At 49.5% G+C, this 25,724-nt stretch overlaps 1 protein-coding gene across 3 annotated transcripts in view; it reads right to left on the bottom strand.

Annotated features, from left to right (window-relative positions):
• Positions 1-25,724, bottom strand: part of LOC138258879 (laminin subunit beta-2-like) — a 431,858-nt gene that overhangs the window by 163,172 nt on the left and 242,962 nt on the right. For all 3 annotated transcript variants that reach the window (XM_069206185.1, XM_069206187.1, XM_069206186.1), the window contains exons 18-21: positions 21,648-21,861; positions 21,343-21,486; positions 17,930-18,161; positions 17,099-17,262 (exon numbers count right to left, since the gene is read on the bottom strand). In XM_069206185.1, the coding sequence (XP_069062286.1) occupies positions 17,099-17,262; positions 17,930-18,161; positions 21,343-21,486; positions 21,648-21,861 (754 nt within the window). The remainder of the gene's footprint in view (positions 1-17,098; positions 17,263-17,929; positions 18,162-21,342; positions 21,487-21,647; positions 21,862-25,724) is intronic.

Below are 25,724 nucleotides of genomic sequence, written 5' to 3'. Positions count from 1 at the left end.
CTAAATTGTTGAGGTGGTCCATATCCCTACAGGGAATGGACTATACAGTGGAACATAGACCTGGGAGTAGCCACTCCAATGCAGATGGACTCTCCAGATATTTCCACTTAGACAATGAAGACTCATCAGGTAATGGCTAGTCTTATTGTCCTTCGTTTGGGGGGGGGTTGTGTAGGAAAGTACCATCTTGCCTGGCATGTTACCCCCATTTTTTCACTGTATATATGTTGTTTTAGTTGTATGTGTCACTGGGACCCTGGTAACCCAGGGCCCCAGTGCTCATAAGTGTGCCTGTATGTGTTACCTGTGTAGTGACTAACTGTCTCACTGAGGCTCTGCTAATCAGAACCTCAGTGGTTATGCTCTCTCATTTCTTTCCAAATTGTCACTGACAGGCTAGTGACCATTTTTACCAATTTACATTGGCTTACTGGAACACCCTTATAATCCCCTAGTATATGGTACTGAGGTACCCAGGGTATTGGGGTTCCAGGAGATCCCTATGGGCTGCAGCATTTCTTTTGCCACCCATAGGGAGCTCTGACAATTCTTACACAGGCCTGCCACTGCAGCCTGAGTGAAATAACGTCCACGTTATTTCACAGCCATTTTACACTGCACTTAAGTAACTTATAAGTCACCTATATGTCTAACCTTTACCTGGTAAAGGTTAGGTGCAAAGTTACTTAGTGTGAGGGCACCCTGGCACTAGCCAAGGTGCCCCCACATTGTTCAGAGCCAATTCACTGAACTTTGTGAGTGCGGGGACACCATTACACGCGTGCACTACATATAGGTCACTACCTATATGTAGCTTCACCATGGTAACTCCGAATATGGCCATGTAACATGTCTATGATCATGGAATTGCCCCCTCTATGCCATCCTGGCATTGTTGGTACAATTCCATGATCCCAGTGGTCTGTAGCACAGACCCTAGTACTGCCAGACTGCCCTTCCTGGGGTTTCTCTGCAGCTGCTGCTGCTGCCAACCCCTCAGACAGGCATCTGCCCTCCTGGGGTCCAGCCAGGCCTGGCCCAGGATGGCAGAACAAAGAACTTCCTCTGAGAGAGGGTGTGACACCCTCTCCCTTTGGAAAATGGTGTGAAGGCAGGGGAGGAGTAGCCTCCCCCAGCCTCTGGAAATGCTTTGTTGGGCACAGAGGTGCCCAATTCTGCATAAGCCAGTCTACACCGGTTCAGGGACCCCTTAGCCCCTGCTCTGGCGCGAAACTGGACAAAGGAAAGGGGAGTGACCACTCCCCTGACCTGCACCTCCCCTGGGAGGTGTCCAGAGCTCCTCCAGTGTGCTCCAGACCTCTGCCATCTTGGAAACAGAGGTGCTGCTGGCACACTGGACTGCTCTGAGTGGCCAGTGCCACCAGGTGACGTCAGAGACTCCTTGTGATAGGCTCCTTCAGGTGTTAGTAGCCTTTCCTCTCTCCTAGGTAGCCAAACCCTCTTTTCTGGCTATTTAGGGTCTCTGTCTCTGGGGAAACTTTAGATAACGAATGCATGAGCTCAGCCGAGTTCCTCTGCATCTCCCTCTTCACCTTCTGATAAGGAATCGACCGCTGACCGCGCTGGAAGCCTGCAAACCTGCAACATAGTAGCAAAGACGACTACTGCAACTCTGTAACGCTGATCCTGCCGCCTTCTCGACTGTTTTCCTGCTTGTGCATGCTGTGGGGGTAGTCTGCCTCCTCTCTGCACCAGAAGCTCCGAAGAAATCTCCCGTGGGTCGACGGAATCTTCCCCCTGCAACCGCAGGCACCAAAAAGCTGCATCTCCGGTCCCTTGGGTCTCCTCTCAGCACGACGAGCGAGGTCCCTCGAATCCAGCGACACCGTCCAAGTGACCCCCACAGTCCAGTGACTCTTCAGCCCAAGTTTGGTGGAGGTAAGTCCTTGCCTCACCTCGCTGGGCTGCATTGCTGGGAACCGCGACTTTGCAAGCTACTCCGGCCCCTGTGCACTTCCGGCGGAAATCCTTCGTGCACAGCCAAGCCTGGGTCCACGGCACTCTAACCTGCATTGCACGACTTTCTAAGTTGGTCTCCGGCGACGTGGGACTCCTTTGTGCAACTTCGGCGAGCACCGTTTCACGCATCCTCGTAGTGCCTGTTTCTGGCACTTCTCCGGGTGCTACCTGCTTCAGTGAGGGCTCTTTGCCTTGCTCGACGTCCCCTCTCTCTGCAGGTCCAATTTGCGACCTTCTGGTCCCTCCTGGGCCCCAGCAGCGTCCAAAAACGCCAAACGCACGATTTGCGTGTAGCAAGGCTTGTTGGCGTCCATCCGGCGGGAAAACACTTCTGCACGACTCTCCAAGGCGTGGGGGATTCATCCTCCAAAGGGGAAGTCTCTAGCCCTTGTCGTTCCTGCAGTATTCACAGTTCTTCAGCCTAGTAAGAGCTTCTTTGCACCAACCGCTGGCATTTCTTGGGCATCTGCCCATCTCCGAGCTGCTTGTGACTTTTGGACTTGGTCCCCTTGTTCCACAGGTACCTTCAGACAGGAATCCATCGTTGTTGCATTGCTGATTTGTGTTTTCCTTGCATTCTCCCTCTAACACGACTATTTTGTCCTTAGGGGAACTTTGGTGCACTTTGCACTCACTTTTCAGGGTCTTGGGGAGGGTTATTTTTCTAACTCTCACTATTTTCTAATAGTCCCAGCGACCCTCTACAAGGTCACATAGGTTTGGGGTCCAGTCGTGGTTCACATTCCACTTTTGGAGTATATGGTTTGTGTTGCCCCTATCCCTATGTTTCCCCATTGCATCCTATTGTAATTATACATTGTTTGCACTGTTTTCTAAGACTATACTGCATATTTTTGCTATTGTGTATATATATCTTGTGTATATTTCCTATCCTCTTACTGAGGGTACACTCTAAGATACTTTGGCATATTGTCATAAAAATAAAGTACCTTTATTTTTAGTATAACTGTGTATTGTGTTTTCTTATGATATTGTGCATATGACACTAAGTGGTACTGTAGTAGCTTCACACGTCTCCTAGTTCAGCCTGAGCTGCTTTGCTAAGCTACCATTATCTATCAGCCTAAGCTGCTAGACACCCTATACACTAATAAGGGATAACTGGGCCTGGTGCAAGGTGCAAGTACCCCTTGGTACTCACTACAAGCCAGTCCAGCCTCCTACACATCCTCTGAGTTGCCATCCTCAGAGGGGTTGGCCTTTTCAAACTCTGCCAAAAGCTCCTGGAGCTGTACTTTGGTAGGTTTGGGGCCCATTGCTATTTTCTTTAGTTTACAGAGTGACCTTAGCTCTCTCATCTGTAGATGGAGGTAAGGTGTGGTGTCGAGTTCCACCACAGTCACATCTGTGCTAGACATTTTGCTTCTAAAAGTTGGAATACTTTTTAAGAATCTACAACTAGTTCTAGGTTCTAATTCAAACTTTTACAAACTTTTAAACTCTAAAAGAAATGCTAAACAGGATCTAACACAAGGCCCTAGCAGGTCTTTTAAGAATTTAGAAAACTTTTCAAATTGCAAAAATCAATTTCTAATGACAATTTTGGAATTTGTCGTGTGATCAGGTATTGGCTGAGTAGTCCAGCAAATGCAAAGTCTTGTACCCCACCGCTGATCCACCAATGTAGGAAGTTGGTTCTGTATGTGCTATTTCAAAGTAAGGAATAGCATGCACAGAGTCCAAGGGTTCCCCTTAGAGGTAAAATAGTGGTAAAAATAGATAATACTAATGCTCTATTTTGTGGTAGTGTGGTCGAGCAGTAGGCTTATCCAAGGAGTAGTTGTAGGAAGTTGGCTCTGTATGTGCTATTTCAAAGTAAGGAATAGCATGCACAGAGTCCAAGGGTTCCCCTTAGAGGTAAAATAGTGGTAAAAATAGATAATACTAATGCTCTATTTTGTGGTAGTGTGGTCGAGCAGTAGGCTTATCCAAGGAGTAGTGTTAAGCATTTGTTGTACATACACATAGACAATAAATGAGGTACACACACTCAGAGACAAATCCAGCCAATAGGTTTTTATATAGAAAAATATCTTTTCTTAGTTTATTTTAAGAACCACAGGTTCAAATTCTACATGTAATATCTCATTCGAAAGGTATTGCAGGTAAGTACTTTTGGAACTTCAAATCATCAAAATTGCATGTATACTTTTCAAGTTATTCGCAAATAGCTGTTTTAAAAGTGGACACAGTGCAATTTTCACAGTTCCTAGGGGAGGTAAGTAGTTAGGTTAACCAGGTAAGTAAGACACTTACAGGGCTTAGTTCTTGGTCCAAGGTAGCCCACCGTTGGGGGTTCAGAGCAACCCCAAAGTCACCACACCAGCAGCTCAGGGCCGGTCAGGTGCAGAGTTCAAAGTGGTGCCCAAAACACATAGGCTAGAATGGAGAGAAGGGGGTGCCCCGGTTCCGGTCCACTTGCAGGTAAGTACCCGCGTCTTCGGAGGGCAGACCAGGGGGGTTTTGTAGGGCACCGGGGGGGACACAGGTCCACACAGAAATTTCACCCTCAGCAGCGCGGGGGCGGCCGGGTGCAGTGTAGGAACAGGCGTCGGGTTCGCAGTGTTAGTCTATGAGAGATCTCGGGATCTCTTCAGCGCTGCAGGCAGGCAAGGGGGGGATTCCTCGGGGAAACCTCCACTTGGGCAAGGGAGAGGGACTCCTGGGGGTCACTTCTCCAGTGAAAGTCCGGTCCTTCAGGTCCTGGGGGCTGCGGGTGCAGGGTCTCTCCCAGGCGTCGGGACTTTAGGTTCAAAGAGTCGCGGTCAGGGGAAGCCTCGGGATTCCCTCTGCAGGCGGCGCTGTGGGGGCTCAGGGGGGACAGGTTTTGGTACTCACAGTATCAGAGTAGTCCTGGGGTCCCTCCTGAGGTGTTGGATCGCCACCAGCCGAGTCGGGGTCGCCGGGTGCAGTGTTGCAAGTCTCACGCTTCTTGCGGGGAGCTTGCAGGGTTCTTTAAAGTTGCTGGAAACAAAGTTGCAGCTTTTCTTGGAGCAGGTCCGCTGTCCTCGGGAGTTTCTTGTCTTTTCGAAGCAGGGGCAGTCCTCAGAGGATGTCGAGGTCGCTGGTCCCTTTGGAAGGCGTCGCTGGAGCAGGATCTTTGGAAGGCAGGAGACAGGCCGGTGAGTTTCTGGAGCCAAGGCAGTTGTCGTCTTCTGGTCTTCCTCTGCAGGGGTTTTCAGCTAGGCAGTCCTTCTTCTTGTAGTTGCAGGAATCTAATTTTCTAGGGTTCAGGGTAGCCCTTAAATACTACATTTAAGGGCGTGTTTAGGTCTGGGGGGTTAGTAGCCAATGGCTACTAGCCCTGAGGGTGGGTACACCCTCTTTGTGCCTCCTCCCAAGGGGAGGGGGTCACAATCCTAACCCTATTGGGGGAATCCTCCATCTGCAAGATGGAGGATTTCTAAAAGTTAGAGTCACTTCAGCTCAGGACACCTTGGGGCTGTCCTGACTGGCCAGTGACTCCTCCTTGTTGCTTTCTTTGTTCCCTCCAGCCTTGCCGCCAAAAGTGGGGGCCGTGGCCGGAGGGGGCGGGCAACTCCACTAAGCTGGAGTGCCCTGCTGGGCTGTGACAAAGGGGTGAGCCTTTGAGGCTCACCGCCAGGTGTTACAGCTCCTGCCTGGGGGAGGTGTTAGCATCTCCACCCAGTGCAGGCTTTGTTACTGGCCTCAGAGTGACAAAGGCACTCTCCCCATGGGGCCAGCAACATGTCTCTAGTGTGGCAGGCTGCTGGAACCAGTCAGCCTACACAGATAGTCGGATAGGTTTCAGGGGGCACCTCTAAGGTGCCCTCTGTGGTGTATTTTACAATAAAATGTACACTGGCATCAGTGTGCATTTATTGTGCTGAGAAGTTTGATACCAAACTTCCCAGTTTTCAGTGTAGCCATTATGGTGCTGTGGAGTTCGTGTTTGACAGACTCCCAGACCATATACTCTTATGGCTACCCTGCACTTACAATGTCTAAGGTTTTGTTTAGACACTGTAGGGGTACCATGCTCATGCACTGGTACCCTCACCTATGGTATAGTGCACCCTGCCTTAGGGCTGTAAGGCCTGCTAGAGGGGTGTCTTACCTATACTGCATAGGCAGTGAGAGGCTGGCATGGCACCCTGAGGGGAGTGCCATGTCGACTTACTCGTTTTGTCCTCACTAGCACACACAAGCTGGCAAGCAGTGTGTCTGTGCTGAGTGAGAGGTCTCCAGGGTGGCATAAGACATGCTGCAGCCCTTAGAGACCTTCCTTGGCATCAGGGCCCTTGGTACTAGAAGTACCAGTTACAAGGGACTTATCTGGATGCCAGGGTCTGCCAATTGTGGATACAAAAGTACAGGTTAGGGAAAGAACACTGGTGCTGGGGCCTGGTTAGCAGGCCTCAGCACACTTTCAATTGTAAACATAGCATCAGCAAAGGCAAAAAGTCAGGGGGCAACCATGCCAAGGAGGCATTTCCTTACACAACCCCCCCCCAAACGAAAGAGGATGAGACTAACCTTTCCCAAGAGAGTCTTCATTTTCTAAGTGGAAGAACCTGGAAAGGCCATCTGCATTGGCATGGGCAGTCCCAGGTCTGTGTTCCACTATAAAGTCCATTCCCTGTAGGGAGATGGACCACCTCAACAGTTTAGGATTTTCACCTTTCATTTGCATCAGCCACTTGAGAGGTCTGTGGTCAGTTTGAACTAGGAAGTGAGTCCCAAAGAGGTATGGTCTCAGCTTCTTCAGGGACCAAACCACAGCAAAGGCCTCCCTCTCAATGGCACTCCAACGCTGCTCCCTGGGGAGTAACCTCCTGCTAATGAAAGCAACAGGCTGGTCAAGGCCATCATCATTTGTTTGGGACAGAACTGCCCCTATCCCATGTTCAGAGGCATCAGTCTGCACAATGAACTGCTTAGAATAATCTGGAGCTTTGAGAACTGGTGCTGAGCACATTGCTTGTTTCAGGGTGTCAAAGGCCTGTTGGCAGTCCACAGTCCAGTTCACTTTCTTGGGCATTTTCTTGGAGGTGAGCTCAGTGAGGGCTGTCACAATGGATCCATATCCCTTCACAAACCTCCTGTAGTACCCAGTCAAGCCAAGGAATGCCCTGACTTGAGTCTGGGTTTTTGGAGCTACCCAGTCCAGAATGGTCTGGATCTTGGGTTGGAGTGGCTGAACTTGGCCTCCACCTACAAGGTGGCCCAAGTAAACCACAGTTCCCTGCCCTATCTGGCATTTGGATGCCTTGATAGAGAGGCCTGCAGATTGCAGAGCCTTCAAAACCTTCTTCAGGTGGACCAGGTGATCCTGCCAGGTGGAGCTAAAGACAGCAATATCATCAAGATAAGCTGTGCTAAAGGACTCCAAGCCAGCAAGGACTTGATTCACCAACCTTTGGAAGGTGGCAGGGGCATTCTTTAAACCAAAGGGCATAACAGTAAACTGATAATGCCCATCAGGTGTGGAGAATGCTGTCTTTTCTTTTGCTCCAGGTGCCATTTTTATTTGCCAGTACCCTGCTGTCAAGTCAAAGGTACTTAGAAATTTGGCAGCACCTAACTTATCAATGAGCTCATCAGCTCTTGGAATTGGATGGGCATCTGTCTTGGTGACAGAGTTGAGCCCTCTGTAGTCCACACAAAACCTCATCTCTTTCTTTCCATCTTTAGTGTGAGGTTTGGGGACTAAGACCACTGGGCTAGCCCAGGGGCTGTCAGAGCGCTCAATCACTCCCAATTCCAGCATCTTGTGGACTTCCACCTTGATGCTTTCCTTAACATGGTCAGACTGTCTGAAGATTTTGTTCTTGACAGGCATGCTGTCTCCTGTGTCCACATCATGGGTACACAGGTGTGTCTGACCAGGGGTTAGGGAGAAAAGCTCAGGAAACTGTTGTAGGACTCTCCTACAATCAGCCTGCTGTTGGCCAGAGAGGGTGTCTGAGTAGATCACTCCATCTACTGTGCCATCTTTTGGGTCTGATGACAGAAGATCAGGGAGAGGTTCACTCTCTGCCTCCTGATCCTCATCTGTTACCATCAACAGATTCACATCAGCCCTGTCATGGAAGAGCTTAAGGCGGTTCACATGGATCACCCTCTTGGGGCTCCTGCTTGTGCCCAGGTCCACCAGGTAGGTGACCTGACTCTTCCTTTCTAGTACTGGGTAAGGGCCACTCCATTTGTCCTGGAGTGCCCTGGGAGCCACAGGCTCCAGAACCCAGACTTTCTGCCCTGGTTGGAACTCAACCAGTGCAGCCTTTTGGTCATACCAAAACTTCTGGAGTTGTTGGCTGGCCTCAAGGTTTTTGGTTGCCTTTTCCATGTACTCTGCCATTCTAGAGCGAAGGCCAAGTACATAGTCCACTATGTCCTGTTTAGGCTCATGGAGAGGTCTCTCCCAGCCTTCTTTAACAAGGGCAAGTGGTCCCCTTACAGGATGACCAAACAGAAGTTCAAAGGGTGAGAACCCTACTCCCTTCTGTGGTACCTCCCTGTAAGCGAAAAGCAGACATGGCAGGAGGACATCCCATCTCCTTTTGAGTTTTTCTGGGAGCCCCATGATCATGCCCTTTAATGTCTTGTTGAATCTCTCAACTAAGCCATTAGTTTGTGGATGGTAAGGGGTAGTGAATTTATAAGTCACTCCACACTCATTCCACATGTGCTTTAGGTATGCTGACATGAAGTTGGTACCTCTGTCAGACACCACCTCCTTAGGGAAACCCACTCTGGTAAAGATACCAATGAGGGCCTTGGCTACTGCAGGGGCAGTAGTCGACCTAAGGGGAATAGCTTCAGGATATCTGGTAGCATGATCCACTACTACCAGGATATACATATTTCCTGAGGCTGTGGGAGGTTCCAGTGGACCAACTATGTCCACACCCACTCTTTCAAAGGGCACCCCCACCACTGGAAGTGGAATGAGGGGGGCCTTTGGATGCCCACCTGTCTTACCACTGGCTTGACAGGTGGGGCAGGAGAGGCAAAACTCCTTAACCATGTTGGACATATTGGGCCAGTAGAAGTGGTTGACTAACCTCTCCCACGTCTTGGTTTGTCCCAAATGTCCAGCAAGGGGAATGTCATGGGCCAATGTTAGGATGAACTCTCTGAACAGCTGAGGCACTACCACTCTCCTAGTGGCACCAGGTTTGGGGTCTCTGGCCTCAGTGTACAGGAGCCCATCTTCCCAATAGACCCTATGTGTTCCATTTGTCTTGCCTTTGGACTCTTCAGCAGCTTGCTGCCTAAGGCCTTCAAGAGAGGGACAGGTTTCTTGTCCCTTACACAGCTCTTCCCTTGAGGGTCCCCCTGGGCCTAAGAGCTCAACCTGATAAGGTTCAAGCTCCAAAGGCTCAGTTCCCTCAGAGGGCAGAACTTCTTCCTGAGAAGAGAGGTTCCCTTTCTTTTGCTGTGTTGCAGTTGGTTTCCCAACTGACTTTCCTGTTCTCTTGGTAGGCTGGGCCATTTTTCCAGACTCCAGCTCTACTTTTTCACCCTGTGCCTTGCATTGTGCTCTTGTTTTCACACACACCAGTTCAGGGATACCCAGCATTGCTGCATGGGTTTTTAGCTCTACCTCAGCCCATGCTGAGGACTCCAGGTCATTTCCAAGCAGACAGTCCACTGGGATATTTGAGGAGACCACCACCTGTTTCAGGCCATTGACCCCTCCCCATTCTAAAGTAACCATTGCCATGGGATGTACTTTTCTCTGATTGTCAGCGTTGGTGACTGTGTAAGTTTTTCCAGTCAGGTATTGGCCAGGGGAAACCAGTTTCTCTGTCACCATGGTGACACTGGCACCTGTATCCCTCAGGCCCTCTATTCTAGTCCCATTAATTAAGAGTTGCTGTCTGTATTTTTGCATGTTAGGCGGCCAGACAGCTAGTGTGGCTAAATCCACCCCACCCTCAGAAACTAGAGTAGCTTCAGTGTGGACCCTGATTTGCTCTGGGCACACTGTTGATCCCACTTGGAGACTAGCCATACCAGTGTTACCTGGATGGGAGTTTGGAGTGGAACCTTTCTTGGGACAGGCCTTGTCTCCAGTTTGGTGTCCATGCTGTTTACAGCTATGACACCAGGCCTTTTTGGGATCAAAGTTTTTACCCTTGTACCCATTGTTTTGTGAAGAGGCTCTGGGCCCACCCTCCTGTGCAGGTTTTTGGGGGCCTGTAGAAGACTCTTTACTATTTTTAGTTTTGGTTGTCTCATCACCCTTCTGCTGGGGAGTCTTTGTGACCCCTTTCTTTTGGTCACCCCCTGTTGAAGTCTTGGACACCCTTGTCTTGACCCAATGGTCCGCCTTCTTTCCCAATTCTTGGGGAGAAATTGGTCCTAGGTCTACCAGATGCTGATGCAGTTTATCATTGAAACAATTACTTAACAGGTGTTCTTTCACAAATAAATTGTACAGCCCATCATAATTACTTACACCACTGCCTTGAATCCAACCATCTAGTGTTTTCACTGAGTAGTCAACAAAGTCAACCCAGGTCTGGCTCGAGGATTTTTGAGCCCCCCTGAACCTAATCCTGTACTCCTCAGTGGAGAATCCAAAGCCCTCAATCAGGGTACCCTTCATGAGGTCATAAGATTCTGCATCTTGTCCAGAGAGTGTGAGGAGTCTATCCCTACACTTTCCTGTGAACATTTCCCAAAGGAGAGCACCCCAGTGAGATCTGTTCACTTTTCTGGTTACACAAGCCCTCTCAAAAGCTGTGAACCATTTGGTGATGTCATCACCATCTTCATATTTAGTTACAATCCCTTTGGGGATTTTCAACATGTCAGGAGAATCTCTGACCCTATTTATGTTGCTGCCACCATTGATGGGTCCTAGGCCCATCTCTTGTCTTTCCCTCTCTATGGCTAGGATCTGTCTTTCCAAAGCCAATCTTTTGGCCATCCTGGCTAACTGGATGTCCTCTTCACTGGAGTTATCCTCAGTGATTTCAGAGTTGTTGGTCCCTCCTGTGAGGGAACCAGCATCTCTGACTATTATTTGTGGAGTCAGGGCTTGAGAAGCCCTGCTCTCCCTAAGTAGGACTGGAGGGGGGGAATTTCCCTCCAAGTCACTATCTTCATCCTCTGAGTTGCCATCCTCAGAGGGGTTGGCCTTTTCAAACTCTGCCAAAAGCTCCTGGAGCTGTACTTTGGTAGGTTTGGGGCCCATTGCTATTTTCTTTAGTTTACAGAGTGACCTTAGCTCTCTCATCTGTAGATGGAGGTAAGGTGTGGTGTCGAGTTCCACCACATTCACATCTGTGCTAGACATTATGCTTCTAAAAGTTGGAATACTTTTTAAGAAACTAAAACTGGTTCTAGAATCTAATTCAAACTTTTAACAAACTTTTAAACTCTAAAAGAAATGCTAACAGGGACTAACACAAGGCCCTAGCAGGACTTTAAAGAATTTAGAAAACTTTTCAAATTGCAAAAATCAATTTCTAATGACAATTTTGGAATTTGTCGTGTGATCAGGTATTGGCTGAGTAGTCCAGCAAATGCAAAGTCTTGTACCCCACCGCTGATCCACCAATGTAGGAAGTTGGCTCTGTATGTGCTATTTCAAAGTAAGGAATAGCATGCACAGAGTCCAAGGGTTCCCCTTAGAGGTAAAATAGTGGTAAAAATAGATAATACTAATGCTCTATTTTGTGGTAGTGTGGTCGAGCAGTAGGCTTATCCAAGGAGTAGTGTTAAGCATTTGTTGTACATACACATAGACAATAAATGAGGTACACACACTCAGAGACAAATCCAGCCAATAGGTTTTTATATAGAAAAATATCTTTTCTTAGTTTATTTTAAGAACCACAGGTTCAAATTCTACATGTAATATCTCATTCGAAAGGTATTGCAGGTAAGTACTTTTGGAACTTCAAATCATCAGAATTGCATGTATACTTTTCAAGTTATTCGCAAATAGCTGTTTTAAAAGTGGACACAGTGCAATTTTCACAGTTCCTAGGGGAGGTAAGTAGTTAGGTTAACCAGGTAAGTAAGACACTTACAGGGCTTAGTTCTTGGTCCAAGGTAGCCCACCGTTGGGGGTTCAGAGCAACCCCAAAGTCACCACACCAGCAGCTCAGGGCCGGTCAGGTGCAGAGTTCAAAGTGGTGCCCAAAACACATAGGCTAGAATGGAGAGAAGGGGGTGCCCCGGTTCCGGTCCACTTGCAGGTAAGTACCCGCGTCTTCGGAGGGCAGACCAGGGGGGTTTTGTAGGGCACCGGGGGGGACACAGGTCCACACAGAAATTTCACCCTCAGCAGCGCGGGGGCGGCCGGGTGCAGTGTAGGAACAGGCGTCGGGTTCGCAGTGTTAGTCTATGAGAGATCTCGGGATCTCTTCAGCGCTGCAGGCAGGCAAGGGGGGGATTCCTCGGGGAAACCTCCACTTGGGCAAGGGAGAGGGACTCCTGGGGGTCACTTCTCCAGTGAAAGTCCGGTCCTTCAGGTCCTGGGGGCTGCGGGTGCAGGGTCTCTCCCAGGCGTCGGGACTTTAGGTTCAAAGAGTCGCGGTCAGGGGAAGCCTCGGGATTCCCTCTGCAGGCGGCGCTGTGGGGGCTCAGGGGGGACAGGTTTTGGTACTCACAGTATCAGAGTAGTCCTGGGGTCCCTCCTGAGGTGTTGGATCGCCACCAGCCGAGTCGGGGTCGCCGGGTGCAGTGTTGCAAGTCTCACGCTTCTTGCGGGGAGCTTGCAGGGTTCTTTAAAGTTGCTGGAAACAAAGTTGCAGCTTTTCTTGGAGCAGGTCCGCTGTCCTCGGGAGTTTCTTGTCTTTTCGAAGCAGGGGCAGTCCTCAGAGGATGTCGAGGTCGCTGGTCCCTTTGGAAGGCGTCGCTGGAGCAGGATCTTTGGAAGGCAGGAGACAGGCCGGTGAGTTTCTGGAGCCAAGGCAGTTGTCGTCTTCTGGTCTTCCTCTGCAGGGGTTTTCAGCTAGGCAGTCCTTCTTCTTGTAGTTGCAGGAATCTAATTTTCTAGGGTTCAGGGTAGCCCTTAAATACTACATTTAAGGGCGTGTTTAGGTCTGGGGGGTTAGTAGCCAATGGCTACTAGCCCTGAGGGTGGGTACACCCTCTTTGTGCCTCCTCCCAAGGGGAGGGGGTCACAATCCTAACCCTATTGGGGGAATCCTCCATCTGCAAGATGGAGGATTTCTAAAAGTTAGAGTCACTTCAGCTCAGGACACCTTGGGGCTGTCCTGACTGGCCAGTGACTCCTCCTTGTTGCTTTCTTTGTTCCCTCCAGCCTTGCCGCCAAAAGTGGGGGCCGTGGCCGGAGGGGGCGGGCAACTCCACTAAGCTGGAGTGCCCTGCTGGGCTGTGACAAAGGGGTGAGCCTTTGAGGCTCACCGCCAGGTGTTACAGCTCCTGCCTGGGGGAGGTGTTAGCATCTCCACCCAGTGCAGGCTTTGTTACTGGCCTCAGAGTGACAAAGGCACTCTCCCCATGGGGCCAGCAACATGTCTCTAGTGTGGCAGGCTGCTGGAACCAGTCAGCCTACACAGATAGTCGGATAGGTTTCAGGGGGCACCTCTAAGGTGCCCTCTGTGGTGTATTTTACAATAAAATGTACACTGGCATCAGTGTGCATTTATTGTGCTGAGAAGTTTGATACCAAACTTCCCAGTTTTCAGTGTAGCCATTATGGTGCTGTGGAGTTCGTGTTTGACAGACTCCCAGACCATATACTCTTATGGCTACCCTGCACTTACAATGTCTAAGGTTTTGTTTAGACACTGTAGGGGTACCATGCTCATGCACTGGTACCCTCACCTATGGTATAGTGCACCCTGCCTTAGGGCTGTAAGGCCTGCTAGAGGGGTGTCTTACCTATACTGCATAGGCAGTGAGAGGCTGGCATGGCACCCTGAGGGGAGTGCCATGTCGACTTACTCGTTTTGTCCTCACTAGCACACACAAGCTGGCAAGCAGTGTGTCTGTGCTGAGTGAGAGGTCTCCAGGGTGGCATAAGACATGCTGCAGCCCTTAGAGACCTTCCTTGGCATCAGGGCCCTTGGTACTAGAAGTACCAGTTACAAGGGACTTATCTGGATGCCAGGGTCTGCCAATTGTGGATACAAAAGTACAGGTTAGGGAAAGAACACTGGTGCTGGGGCCTGGTTAGCAGGCCTCAGCACACTTTCAATTGTAAACATAGCATCAGCAAAGGCAAAAAGTCAGGGGGCAACCATGCCAAGGAGGCATTTCCTTACAGTAGTGTTAAGCATTTGTTGTACATACACATAGACAATAAATGAGGTACACACACTCAGAGACAAATCCAGCCAATAGGTTTTGTTATAGAAAAATATATTTTCTTAGTTTATTTTAAGAACCACAGGTTCAAATTTAACATGTAATATCTTGTTTGAAAGGTATTGCAGGTAAGTACATTAGGAACTTTGAATCATTTCAATTGCATGTATACTTTTCAAGTTATTCACAAATAGCTATTTCAAAAGTGGACACAGTGCAATTTTCACAGTTCCTGGGGGAGGTAAGTTTTTGTTAGTTTTACCAGGTAAGTAAGACACTTACAGGGTTCAGTTCTTGGTCCAAGGTAGCCCACCGTTGGGGGTTCAGAGCAACCCCAAAGTTACCACACCAGCAGCTCAGGGCCGGTCAGGTGCAGAGTTCAAAGTGGTGCCCAAAACGCATAGGCTATAATGGAGAGAAGGGGGTGCCCCGGTTCCGGTCTGCTTGCAGGTAAGTACCCGCGTCTTCGGAGGGCAGACCAGGGGGGTTTTGTAGGGCACCGGGGGGGACACAAGCCCACACAGAAATTTCACCCTCAGCGGCGCGGGGGCGGCCGGGTGCAGTGTTAGAACAAGCGTCGGGTTCGCAATGTAAGTCAATGAGAGATCAAGGGATCTCTTCAGCGCTGCAGGCAGGCAAGGGGGGGCTTCCTCGGGGAAACCTCCACTTGGGCAAGGGAGAGGGACTCCTGGGGGTCACTTCTGCAGTGAAAGTCCGGTCCTTCAGGTCCTGGGGGCTGCGGGTGCAGGGTCTTTTCCAGGCGTCGGGACTTAGGTTTCTGAGAGTCGCGGTCAGGGGAAGCCTCGGGATTCCCTCTGCAGGCGGCGCTGTGGGGGCTCAGGGGGGACAGGTTTTGGTACTCACAGTCGTAGAGTAGTCCGGGGGTCCTCCCTGAGGTGTTGGTTCTCCACCAGCCGAGTCGGGGTCGCCGGGTGCAGTGTTGCAAGTCTCACGCTTCTTGCGGGGAGTTGCAGGGTTCTTTAAAGCTGCTTCTTGAAACAAAGTTGCAGTCTTTTTGGAGCAGGTCCGCTGTCCTCGGGAGTTTCTTGTCGTCGTCGAAGCAGGGCAGTCCTCAGAGGATTCAGAGGTCGCTGGTCCCTTTGGAAGGCGTCGCTGGAGCAGAGTTCTTTGGAAGGCAGGAGACAGGCCGGTGAGTATCTGGAGCCAAGGCAGTTGTTGTCTTCTGGTCTTCCTCTGCAGGGGTTTTCAGCTGGGCAGTCCTTCTTCTTGTTGTTGCAGGAATCTAATTTTCTAGGGTTCAGGGTAGCCCTTAAATACTAAATTTAAGGGCGTGTTTAGGTCTGGGGGGTTAGCAGCCAATGGCTACTAGCCCTGAGGGTGGGTACACCCTCTTTGTGCCTCCTCCCAAGGGGAGGGGGTCACAATCCTAACCCTATTGGGGGAATCCTCCATCTGCAAGATGGAGGATTTCTAAAAGTTAGAGTCACCTCAGCTCAGGACACCTTAGGGGCTGTCCTGACTGGCCAGTGACTCCTCCTTGTTGCTTTCTTTGTTCCCTCCAGCCTTGCCGTCAAAAGTGGGGGCCGTGGCCGGAGGGGGCGGGCAACTCCACTAAGCTGGAGTGCCCTGCTGGGCTGTGACAAAGGGGTGAGCCTTTGAGGCTCACCGCCAGGTGTCACAGCTCCTGCCTGGGGGAGGTGTTAGCATCTCCACCCAGTGCAGGCTTTGTTACTGGCCTCAGAGTGACAAAGGCACTCTCCCCATGGGGCCAGCAACATGTCTCTAGTGTGGCAGGCTGCTGGAACTAGTCAGCCTACACAGACAGTCGGTTAAGTTTCAGGGGGCACCTCTAAGGTGCCCTCTGGGGTGTATTTTGCAATAAAATGTACACTGGCATCAGTGTGCATTTATTGTGCTGAGAAGTTTGATACCAAACTTCCCAGTTTTCAGTGTAGCCATTATGGTGCTGTGGAGTTCGTGTTTGACAAACTCCCAGACCATATACTCTTATGGCTACCCTGCACTTACAATGTCTAAGGTTTTGTTTAGACACTGTAGGGGTACCATGCTCATGCACTGGTACCCTCACCTATGGTATAGTGCACCCTGCCTTAGGGCTGTAAGGCCTGCTAGAGGGGTGACTGACCTATACTTGCATAGGCAGTGAGAGGCTGGCATGGCACCCTGAGGGGAGTGCCATGTCGACTTACTCGTTTTGTTCTCACTAGCACACACAAGCTGGCAAGCAGTGTGTCTGTGCTGAGTGAGAGGTCTCCAGGGTGGCATAAGACATGCTGCAGCCCTTAGAGACCTTCCTTGGCATCAGGGCCCTTGGTACTAGAAGTACCAGTTACAAGGGACTTATCTGGATGCCAGGGTCTGCCAATTGTGGATACAAAAGTACAGGTTAGGGAAAGAACACTGGTGCTGGGGCCTGGTTAGCAGGCCTCAGCACACTTTCAATTCAAAACATAGCATCAGCAAAGGCAAAAAGTCAGGGGGCAACCATGCCAAGGAGGCATTTCCTTACACATAGGTCTCAAGGATTTTTTTAGCAGACAATGAATCATTTAATGAATGCAGTATGAATAGCGTTCCTTTGAACAAATATTGTTTCTATCAAAATGTTTAGAGGACTCACTGGGCCAATTAGTCTACTTGCTAAGACAAATAAAGACAATTGTTAATTAATATATAATGAGTTTTTTTAAACCAACTGGTAATATTACCTTAAATTCATTATGTTGATTATCAGACTATAATACGATTGACATTAGTTCCTTTCGGAATTCCAACAGAGAATCCTGACTCAGTATGAAAATAATAGAACAGCTTTGTATATTATCAGTAGAAACTCCTTGGAAAACAGTGCGCTCACCTGTGTAACCCTTGTCACAGGTGCAGATGATTTGCTGTGATCGCCCCTCTTGATGGCAGGAGACAGCGAAATGGCGCCCGCTGTTTGGTCCTTCTGGGCAAGGACATGGCCGGCAATGGTCACCAGACCCCAAGATAGGGTTCCCATAGTAACCGCTTATGCATCTAAAGAGAAGCAAACACATTTCATCTTATTCAGCCTGAGGTTTGGAGGCAGTATTACAGTCTGCAACTCTGTGGGCAAATTGACCATGACTGACCCACGTTGGATCTCAACCCAGGCCCAATACTACAGATGCTAAAGCAGACCAGCCCGTGCTGCACTCCCCAGCCTCCCAGTCTCTCGGCTGCCACTATGGATCCAAATTGGAACTGTAAGCAAATCAAATTAGCCTGCTCCTGGGGTAATGGTTAAACATGAGGAGGCATATGAAGAAATATCATTATAAGCAATGGTTTTCATTTTCAAATTTGTGTTTGATATCTATTGTCCATAAAATCATTAAACTTCTCGATATGTCCCATCCTGACCAATAAATATTTATGTACTCTGTACAGCATTTCTTGTAGAAATCCTTCTATTGTAAATCAAATAAATTGATTAACTAGGTTTATTTGGAAATTAACTTTGTGCCTCTGAATATTTATGAACCTATCTCTCTGTTGGAGTATGAAGACCTTACTATATGAGCATGCATGTTTTTGCCGGCTGGCTTGCCTATCTAATGGCCATGCTATGTGTTAAGGGTGATACTTCTTCCTTAGCTCCTGACACTCCGGAACGCAGCAGTCCGACCTTTAACATCGCTGGGGATGTCGATTCCATAATCACCTTTCACATCTGCCCCCAGTCGCGTGGTCTCTGCAGTTCAAGCAGGCTCCAGTTCTTTGATCGCAGTCCTCGGAGTGCCCGTTGCACTGGCAGACACGACACTTTGGGTATCCCCAGTGCCCAGGCTGGCACCGGTCACAGCGAGTACCAAAGGCTCCGGGGCGGCAAGAGCACTGCCCGCTGCTTTGGTCGCAGAAGCTGTGTAGAGACCCTTCCACACTGCACTGGCACGCTAAAAAACAGAGACAAGAACAAAAAAAAGTCCTGGAATTATGCGGTAGAGGCAGCAGAAAGACAGCCAATGTTGTGAAAAAAAGCGCCAGGGTTGAATGTTAGTTCACATAATAAATGCATGGCTGATAAGATACAGGAGTATATGCAACATAAGCTTGTTCCTTGAGACATGGCTGACGTGTTAGGGGAATACTGTGGAGAGTAACTGTAACCACCACAATAATTAATGAAGACATGCTCGGTGAGTCAGAGAAACTCTGTGACAACATATGGAGCAGTTATGGGGCGGGGCGGTGCGTGTGGGATGGTGTAAATAAAAATTACATTAAAAATAAATAAAAAAAAACACTTACCTCCTCCGCCGCACGCCGCTCCTCTGTCCCTCGTCGTTCCAGGCTGCAAACACAGGCTGCCAGCCTGCCCTGCGGCCAATCCTGACGCTGCTCAGCACAGCGTCAAGATTGGCTGGGAGAACCCAGCCAGGGTGCTCCAGGCAGATTGGGAGCCTGTGCAGCTGGGCTGGAGAGAACCTACTGCGCATGTGTGTTTGGCCTGCCCGAGACGTCCGGGAGCTGGCCAAACAGGCATGTGTAGTGAGGGGGAGTGCTGAACACTCCCCTTCGCTGCTCTTCACCTGTGGCCCTCCCCCTTTAAAAGAAAGGGAAATAAACAGAGTTTATTATCCTTTTCTTTTAAATGTTTTGCAGCTGCTGCTCCTCCGCCCTAATGGAGGAGCTGCCCCTGATATGGAGTCATGGTTGGTGAGTCAGAAAGATTTTGTGGAACATATGCTTGTGTTATTAAGACATGGTTGAAATTGTAAAACAAAAGGATATGTGGATGTGGCAAGCGCATCAAGAAAGATGTGGGCTCCAAATATGACTGGTCTCTTGATTTTCCTTTGTTTCATCTGGTATGTATCTGTAGGTAGTTAGGCAGCAAAAACCTAGCTGAGAAGCAGACAAGCGCTGAACGAGGGTAAGCATGGTCATTTGCACAGGAATCTGGGTAACAAATGGATTCATATTATATGGGGTGATCTTTTGTACCTCTTGGTCCCCACCATAGACTGAGCCCACGTGGGTGGGTGTAGATCCCTGTGACCAATGGCAAGCATCCAAGGTGGTGCAACCTGTGCTGATGAGCAGCAGTGAGTAAACAGTTCCAAGTTACGTTGAGGACCTTGCATTCCAAAATGGCTGCATAAAAAGCAGAGCCTTATCCAGGGGTGTAGCTTGGTCAGTAAGATGGAGGGGGTGAGCTTTGGATTTCCCAACAATCACGCTGGCATATATTTGGGACAAGCAGGGTGCGTGAGAGGGGCCTAAGTGGAAGTGGAAAGGGAGAGGAGTGAGGGTTGGTAGGTCTACTAAGCGAAAGAAAACAGAATATTTTGTCAAATAACCAACATTTTCGAGGACTTTCAAAATAGAGGGAGAGAGTGTGTGTGTGCTTTCGTCTGTGTGTATGCACACATTCCTGGTGAAATCTGAGACACCTCACCATACCCAAATGAAAGAACTTGTACCCAACTCTGTATGAGAAAATACATTTATTATGGGGGTGTTACACCCCAAAAACCCACCTGAAGCTACACCACTGGCCTTGTCTCTTTCTCTAATCCATTCCCTTCCCCCATGAACTACCTCAATACAGGTCTACAGTAACTGTAGGTGTAGACGGCATAACATTGAGCGAGACTGATTATCATCAAAGTCACTTTGCTTCCCCATACCTGACACTAGTCACTTACTGCTCGCATACTAAGGCAGTGTAGTGCAAAGTTCAAGGCTATTCTGTGCTCAGAAATGGCAAATGAGATGACACCCCCATAAGGGATCACCTGCCGGCAACTTAGGCTAGGCCTAACGCTGTATGCTGCACTTGGAATCCTCCTCACGTCCTGCTCCACCATGGTGGAAACCTTTCCCAGGGCTCACTGCAGGTGTCCTCTCATGCAAGTCTCCATACTCACACTCACTTTTCACAACATAACTTGGTTCAGGCAGACTTAAGCCAAATCCATCATCTGCCTGACCATTCCGTCTCTCACACCAGCTACTTCGGCATGCAGGTCCTGCCATGAGCACCAGCAAACTACTCACCCATTGCCCAGGGACCGTGCCATTAACCTTTCCTAATTAAACCACTGAGTGGTACTAACTAATGGGGGTCACCAGGAGCATGCCACAATACCCCCCTCTTAATAAAGAACTTGTCACTGCCTTCACTCGCGACTCAGAGAAGGATCCCTACTTCTACATGTGATTCTATCTCGGAGAAGCAAAGAGCCAAGGAGACCCCAGTGAGTTACTTTATGAATAAGGCTTCCAGCTTTAAGTTTTTAATGATTTTTACAGATAAATACAGACAGAAAACAATCTTTTTCCTATCTGTATGTATTTTAAAAAACAGAAAAACACAGAAAATTGTGCTTCTTGTGAGTGACACTCATTGTTGTCCTTCATGAATTCCAGACCTAGTGCTAAGCAGACAGACACCATGGGGATTTAAAAACAGGATGAGACTCCCTTGAATACAGGCATGTGTTAACATATATTTGTATATAATGCTCGTATTTGCCTGTCGGTGGAGTGCTCTGTTATATTTGGCTGCTTAATTTGCTAAAACACGACAGGCATCAAAGTATAAGCGCATGTTTATCCATTAAATAAATGTGGAAATGTCCCATTTTACCACTCAATTTATTCGCAGAACATAAAATAAATATGGATTAATACCAATAAAATGGCTAAAAATTAAATACAGATAAATACAGATAGAAATGTTAAAAAAAAAAATAAAGAAGATGAAGAGTTAATCAGGGGCAGCTGAAAGGAGGAAGCGGACAGGATGGGAGAAAGGAGTACAATGTGGTGTACTTGGAAGTGAGTGACCTGTATGTGCTGGTCAGGTTTGTTACTTGAAGAGGGGAGTCTCAAGCACTGAGAGTTAATATGCGGAGCTCAGTGGAGAGGGAATCCTACAGAAGGACTGAACGCAGTCTTGTTCATTCGATGGTTCATGGGAATGACAGGAAGTCGCGACAACACCAAGAGGAAGAAAGGGAGTCATTAATTAGACCTCTGGAGGATAAGTTGTTCTCCATCCGAGAGCAATGGAGGAACCCATGCAGAATTTTTTTTTTTTACAGTCGTGGTGGTAGGTTCCCGACTTACGTTTGCATCCAGCTGGTCCAAAGCCATAGGTTCCTGGGGAGCATTTGTCGCACCTGCGACCAATCACGTTGAGTTTGCACTGGCACTGTCCTCCGTTGGGGTTGCATTCCGAGCTCACGGAGCCCTGAGGATCACACTGACAAGCTGGGAAGACAAAATATGGAGTATGGAGTCAATTCAATGGCAGTTGAGCAAAGAACATTTCTACTCATGCAAAACATTCCATGAGAGGACCTTGTTGCCTAGAAAATGCAACACTCGCTGGCACGAATCTCCAGTGTCCACTATACAACTCTCATACGTACGGAGTGCGCCATCATGCAGAATAGCCGACATGCTGGAGATAAGGTTGGCACACACTGAAGAGGAGGCTGTCACCACATCATTGTCTGAAGGGGCTGCAATGGTTTTGCCATGGTCATGGCAGCGGTTACGCTCAAACGTCGCCTTACGGCTGATGGCACCCGGGTCTCCAGCAATAAACATCTCCATTGAAGAATAGCGTGGAATAAGCACAATCTGGAAACAGAAACAAACAGACAACAATAATGGGCAGAAGGTCTCCTGGTCTACAGCGAATCAGGCGTTTCCTCATCAGACCAGCCTGAGTGGCATGTACGGCTCTGGCCAGGAACAATTCAACTGATGCCAGTTGCATCAAGAAACTAAAGCCTAATTTCATTAATTGTTTTTGTACTTTTATATAACTGGTTCTATTGGTTAAATAATACATTTATTAAACTGTAGATTCGTATTTGGCGCCATGTGGAAGAAGAGCCAAAAATGAATATACCGCAACAGAATCCTGTACTGGAACTAGACTTTGGGGGTAATTCTAACTTCGGCGGGCGGCGGAGGCCGCCCGCCAAAGTTCCCCCGCCAGAATACCGCTGCGCGGTCAAATGACCGCCACTGTAATTCTGGCTTTCCCGCTGGGCGGGCGGGCAACCGCCAAAAGGCCGCCCGCCCGCCCGCCCAGCGGGAAAGCACCAGCAACGAGGATGCCGGCTCCGAATGGAGCCGGCGGAGTTGCTGGTGTGCGACGGGTGCAGTTGCACCCGTCGCGATTTTCAGTGTCTGCCAAGCAGACACTGAAAATCAATGTGGGGCCCTGTTAGGGGGGCCCTGCAGTGCCCATGCCAGTGGCATGGGCACTGCAGGGGCCCCACGACACCCGTTCCCGCCAGTCAGGTTCTGGCGGTGAAAACCGCCAGAACCAGGCTGGCGGGAAGGGGGTCGCAATCCCCATGGCGGCGCTGCTTGCAGCGCCGCCGTGGAGGATTCCCTGGGGCAGCGGGAAGCCGGCGGGAAACCGCCGGCTTCCCTTTTCTGACCGCGGCTTTACCGCCGCGGTCAGAATAGCCCCTGAAGCACCGCCAGCCTGTTGGCGGTGCTTCATCCGTCCACTACCCTGGCGGTCTCGGACCGCCAGGGTAGGAATGACCCCCTTTGTGCCTGGCAAAGCAGTTCTCAAAGCCTGATCTGTGAGGAAGCCATGCAGAGTGGCAATTCAAACATTATTTCAGGATGTCAAAAGTCAGAAACGACAAAGACACAAAGAAAGCATGTAATGAAGTAAACAAAGCATGCATACTTATACTGAAGGTTTCCACCAGGGCATCAATACTTGTATATAAAAAAGGGAGTTTCATCCAATTTTCTTTGGAACACATCACCCAATTCATCTTTCTTTTAACTAGGTTTCCTCTCCTTGCCCTTTTGTTCAGGTTTCTAACGTTCTGCAAAAAATATTTTGGATAAAGTGCGCTCCACTGTACATTGTAAAAAGTACTGAACGTCACTGAGGAGTTAAAAAATGATACAGAGGAAATAGGCCAAAAGCCAAGTTCCTCCATAAGGTCACTAAACTCCAGTGTGCTTTGACTATCCTTTCAACATACGGCACGGGGTATTTTATTCCTTGTAATATTTGGTCACACTGTTAACTTTCCATACAACCCTCTTTTAAATCTTTAATGTTTAGCCTAGGAAAGAAGAACAAACAAGCATTAGCAAAGCCAATGGTTGTGGTTAAAAAATGATTGCATCTTTTACAAGGCCTCTGTACTGTAAAACACTTAGGGCCAGATGTAGGAACCGGTTTGCATGTCGCAAACTGCGAAAAACGCAGTTTGCGACATGCAAAACGGCCATTGCGATGCTGATTCACATTTTGCGAGTCGGTACCGACTCGCAAAATGTGAATCCGACTCGCAAATAGGAAGGGGTGTTCCCTTCCTATTTGCGACTCGCACCGCGATGCAGAATTGCTTTGTGACAGCGAAAGCGGTCGCAAAGCAATTCGCAGTTAACACCCACTTGAAGTGGGTGGTAACTCATTCGCAAACGGGAAGGGGTCCCCATGGGACCCCTTCCCCTTTGTGAATGTCGCTGAAAATATTTTTTCAGAGCAGGCAGTGGTCCAATGGACCACTGCCTACTCTGAAAAAATGAAACCAAATGGTTTCACAATTTTTTGGAATTGCAACTCGTTTTCCTTTAAGGGAAACGGGCTGCAATTAAAAAAAAAAAAACTGCTTTATTAAAAAAGCAGTCACAGACATGGAGGTCTGCTGTCTCCAGCAGGCCACCATCCCTGTGAATGCATGGACTCGCTATGGGGTCGCAAAATGCGACCCACCTCATTAATATTCATGAGGTAGGTCTTTGCGACCCCATAGCGAGTCGCAGAAGGTGTCTGAGACACCTTTCTGCATACAATTTTGCAAGTTGCAAATTGCGAGTCGGTATGACTCGCAATTTGCAACTCGCAAAATTTTCTGTTGCTACATCTGGCCCTTAGTCCCTCATTATGAACACGGCGGGATTTCCTGCCGTGTCCAGGTTGGCGGTCTAAACACAGACCGCCAGCCCGTTGAGGACCCCGCCGGCCCAATAAAGAACATTCCGCTAGGCCGGTAGGCGGAAACAGTGTTTCTGTTGTGCAGCAGCGGCCCGCGGCATCTCCTGGCCGGGCAGCGGGGGAAGCCGCGGCCCGTGTAAGAGGTTGCGGGGCCCGCCGCGGCCCTTTTCTCCGGCTGCGCGCTGTTCTCCTGATGCGGCGAGGCCTGAGGCCCAGGATTGGGCGTCGGTCCTCGCCGCACACGGTGTGTGACGTGAGTGTTGCCGTGGGGTGTCTGCGCCCACCCCCCCAGCGTCCACTTACCGGGTGCCCCGTTTCTGGGCCTTCCTTTTCTCCTGCATGATTCCTGGAGCCATGCCTTCTCCTTCCCAGCACACCTTGCACCTCCCTTTTCCCTGCATGCATCTGTTCCCTTTTTTACTATGGTGTCTTTTCCTATTTCTTGCTATAGCCCCTTCCCAATCCAAAATGGTGGTGTTACTACCTCCTGTCTATCACTTCCTGTCTAGGGGTATATAAGGGGAATCATTTCTTCTTCTCATTGCGTTGCAACACTTCTGCTGTGGTGGTCACGCTCCGGCTGGTCTTAACTTGGACGTCAGTTCCTGTTTTTTCTTTGGCTTTCCAGTATTTCCAGACTCCTGAGTGCTAATTCCTTGTGTCCTCCTTTTGTTGCAGAGAGTTCCTGTTGGAGGTTTTTTCCCCTTGGGGTTTTTCCTCTGGGACTCCTTCTGGAGGGCACGGACTGTGGTGGCGTACTATTGTCAACAGCACCGTGGCTACCGGAAGGGGTCGCCCCTACCTCGGTCAGAGCAGGACTTGCAGGAACCGAGGCCGCACGTCATCCCTCTCCGATACCGACGGTAAGCCCAGGGTGAATCGTGACAGTTTCTGCCAGCCCAGTGGAATGCTGGGCCTGGACATTGGCGACGGCTCCACATGGAACCATTGTCAATGTCGCAGTGCGGCGGGTGCAGCAGCACCCGTAGCGCATATCACTGCCCGTAAATCGGGCAGTAACATGCGCAACGGGTCTGTGCACGGGGGCCCTACACTGCCCATGCCAAGTGCATGGGCCCCCAGGTGGGCCCCCGAGCATCCCTTACGCCAGCCTTTCAGCCAGGGAAAGGCTGGGGGTACACACGTTCTTTATCCGGCGGGCAGCGCTGCCCTGTCGGATAAGGAACCCCACCATCATCAGGCTGCCTGGCAGTGGTAGCCTAGCGGTGGCGGAGTTCCGCCTGTGGCTGTCTCCCTGAGAACAATATATGGCGGTCTGGAACGCCATGCCGGTGGCGGTAATTTCCGCCACCGCCGGCATGGCGGTCCGGAACGCCATGTTCATAATGACACCCTTAATGTGCAATGACTCCGTGTACTTTCATGTGAGATGTAAAGTAGTATCAGGATGGTTTCAGCCTTACCTTGTCATTTTTGGTAGAACGTGAAGCAACTCTGGTCCTGGACCTGTAGCTTATCCTTCTTTTTGACTGTAGGTGCGTTGGTGGAGGCTTGCGGA

The sequence above is a fragment of the Pleurodeles waltl genome, chromosome 9 (genome assembly GCF_031143425.1).
Source record: "Pleurodeles waltl isolate 20211129_DDA chromosome 9, aPleWal1.hap1.20221129, whole genome shotgun sequence".
Lineage (NCBI taxonomy): Eukaryota > Metazoa > Chordata > Amphibia > Caudata > Salamandridae > Pleurodeles > Pleurodeles waltl.
The sequence above is the reverse complement of the archived record's forward strand: the minus strand, read 5'-3'. Positions and strand labels throughout refer to the sequence as shown.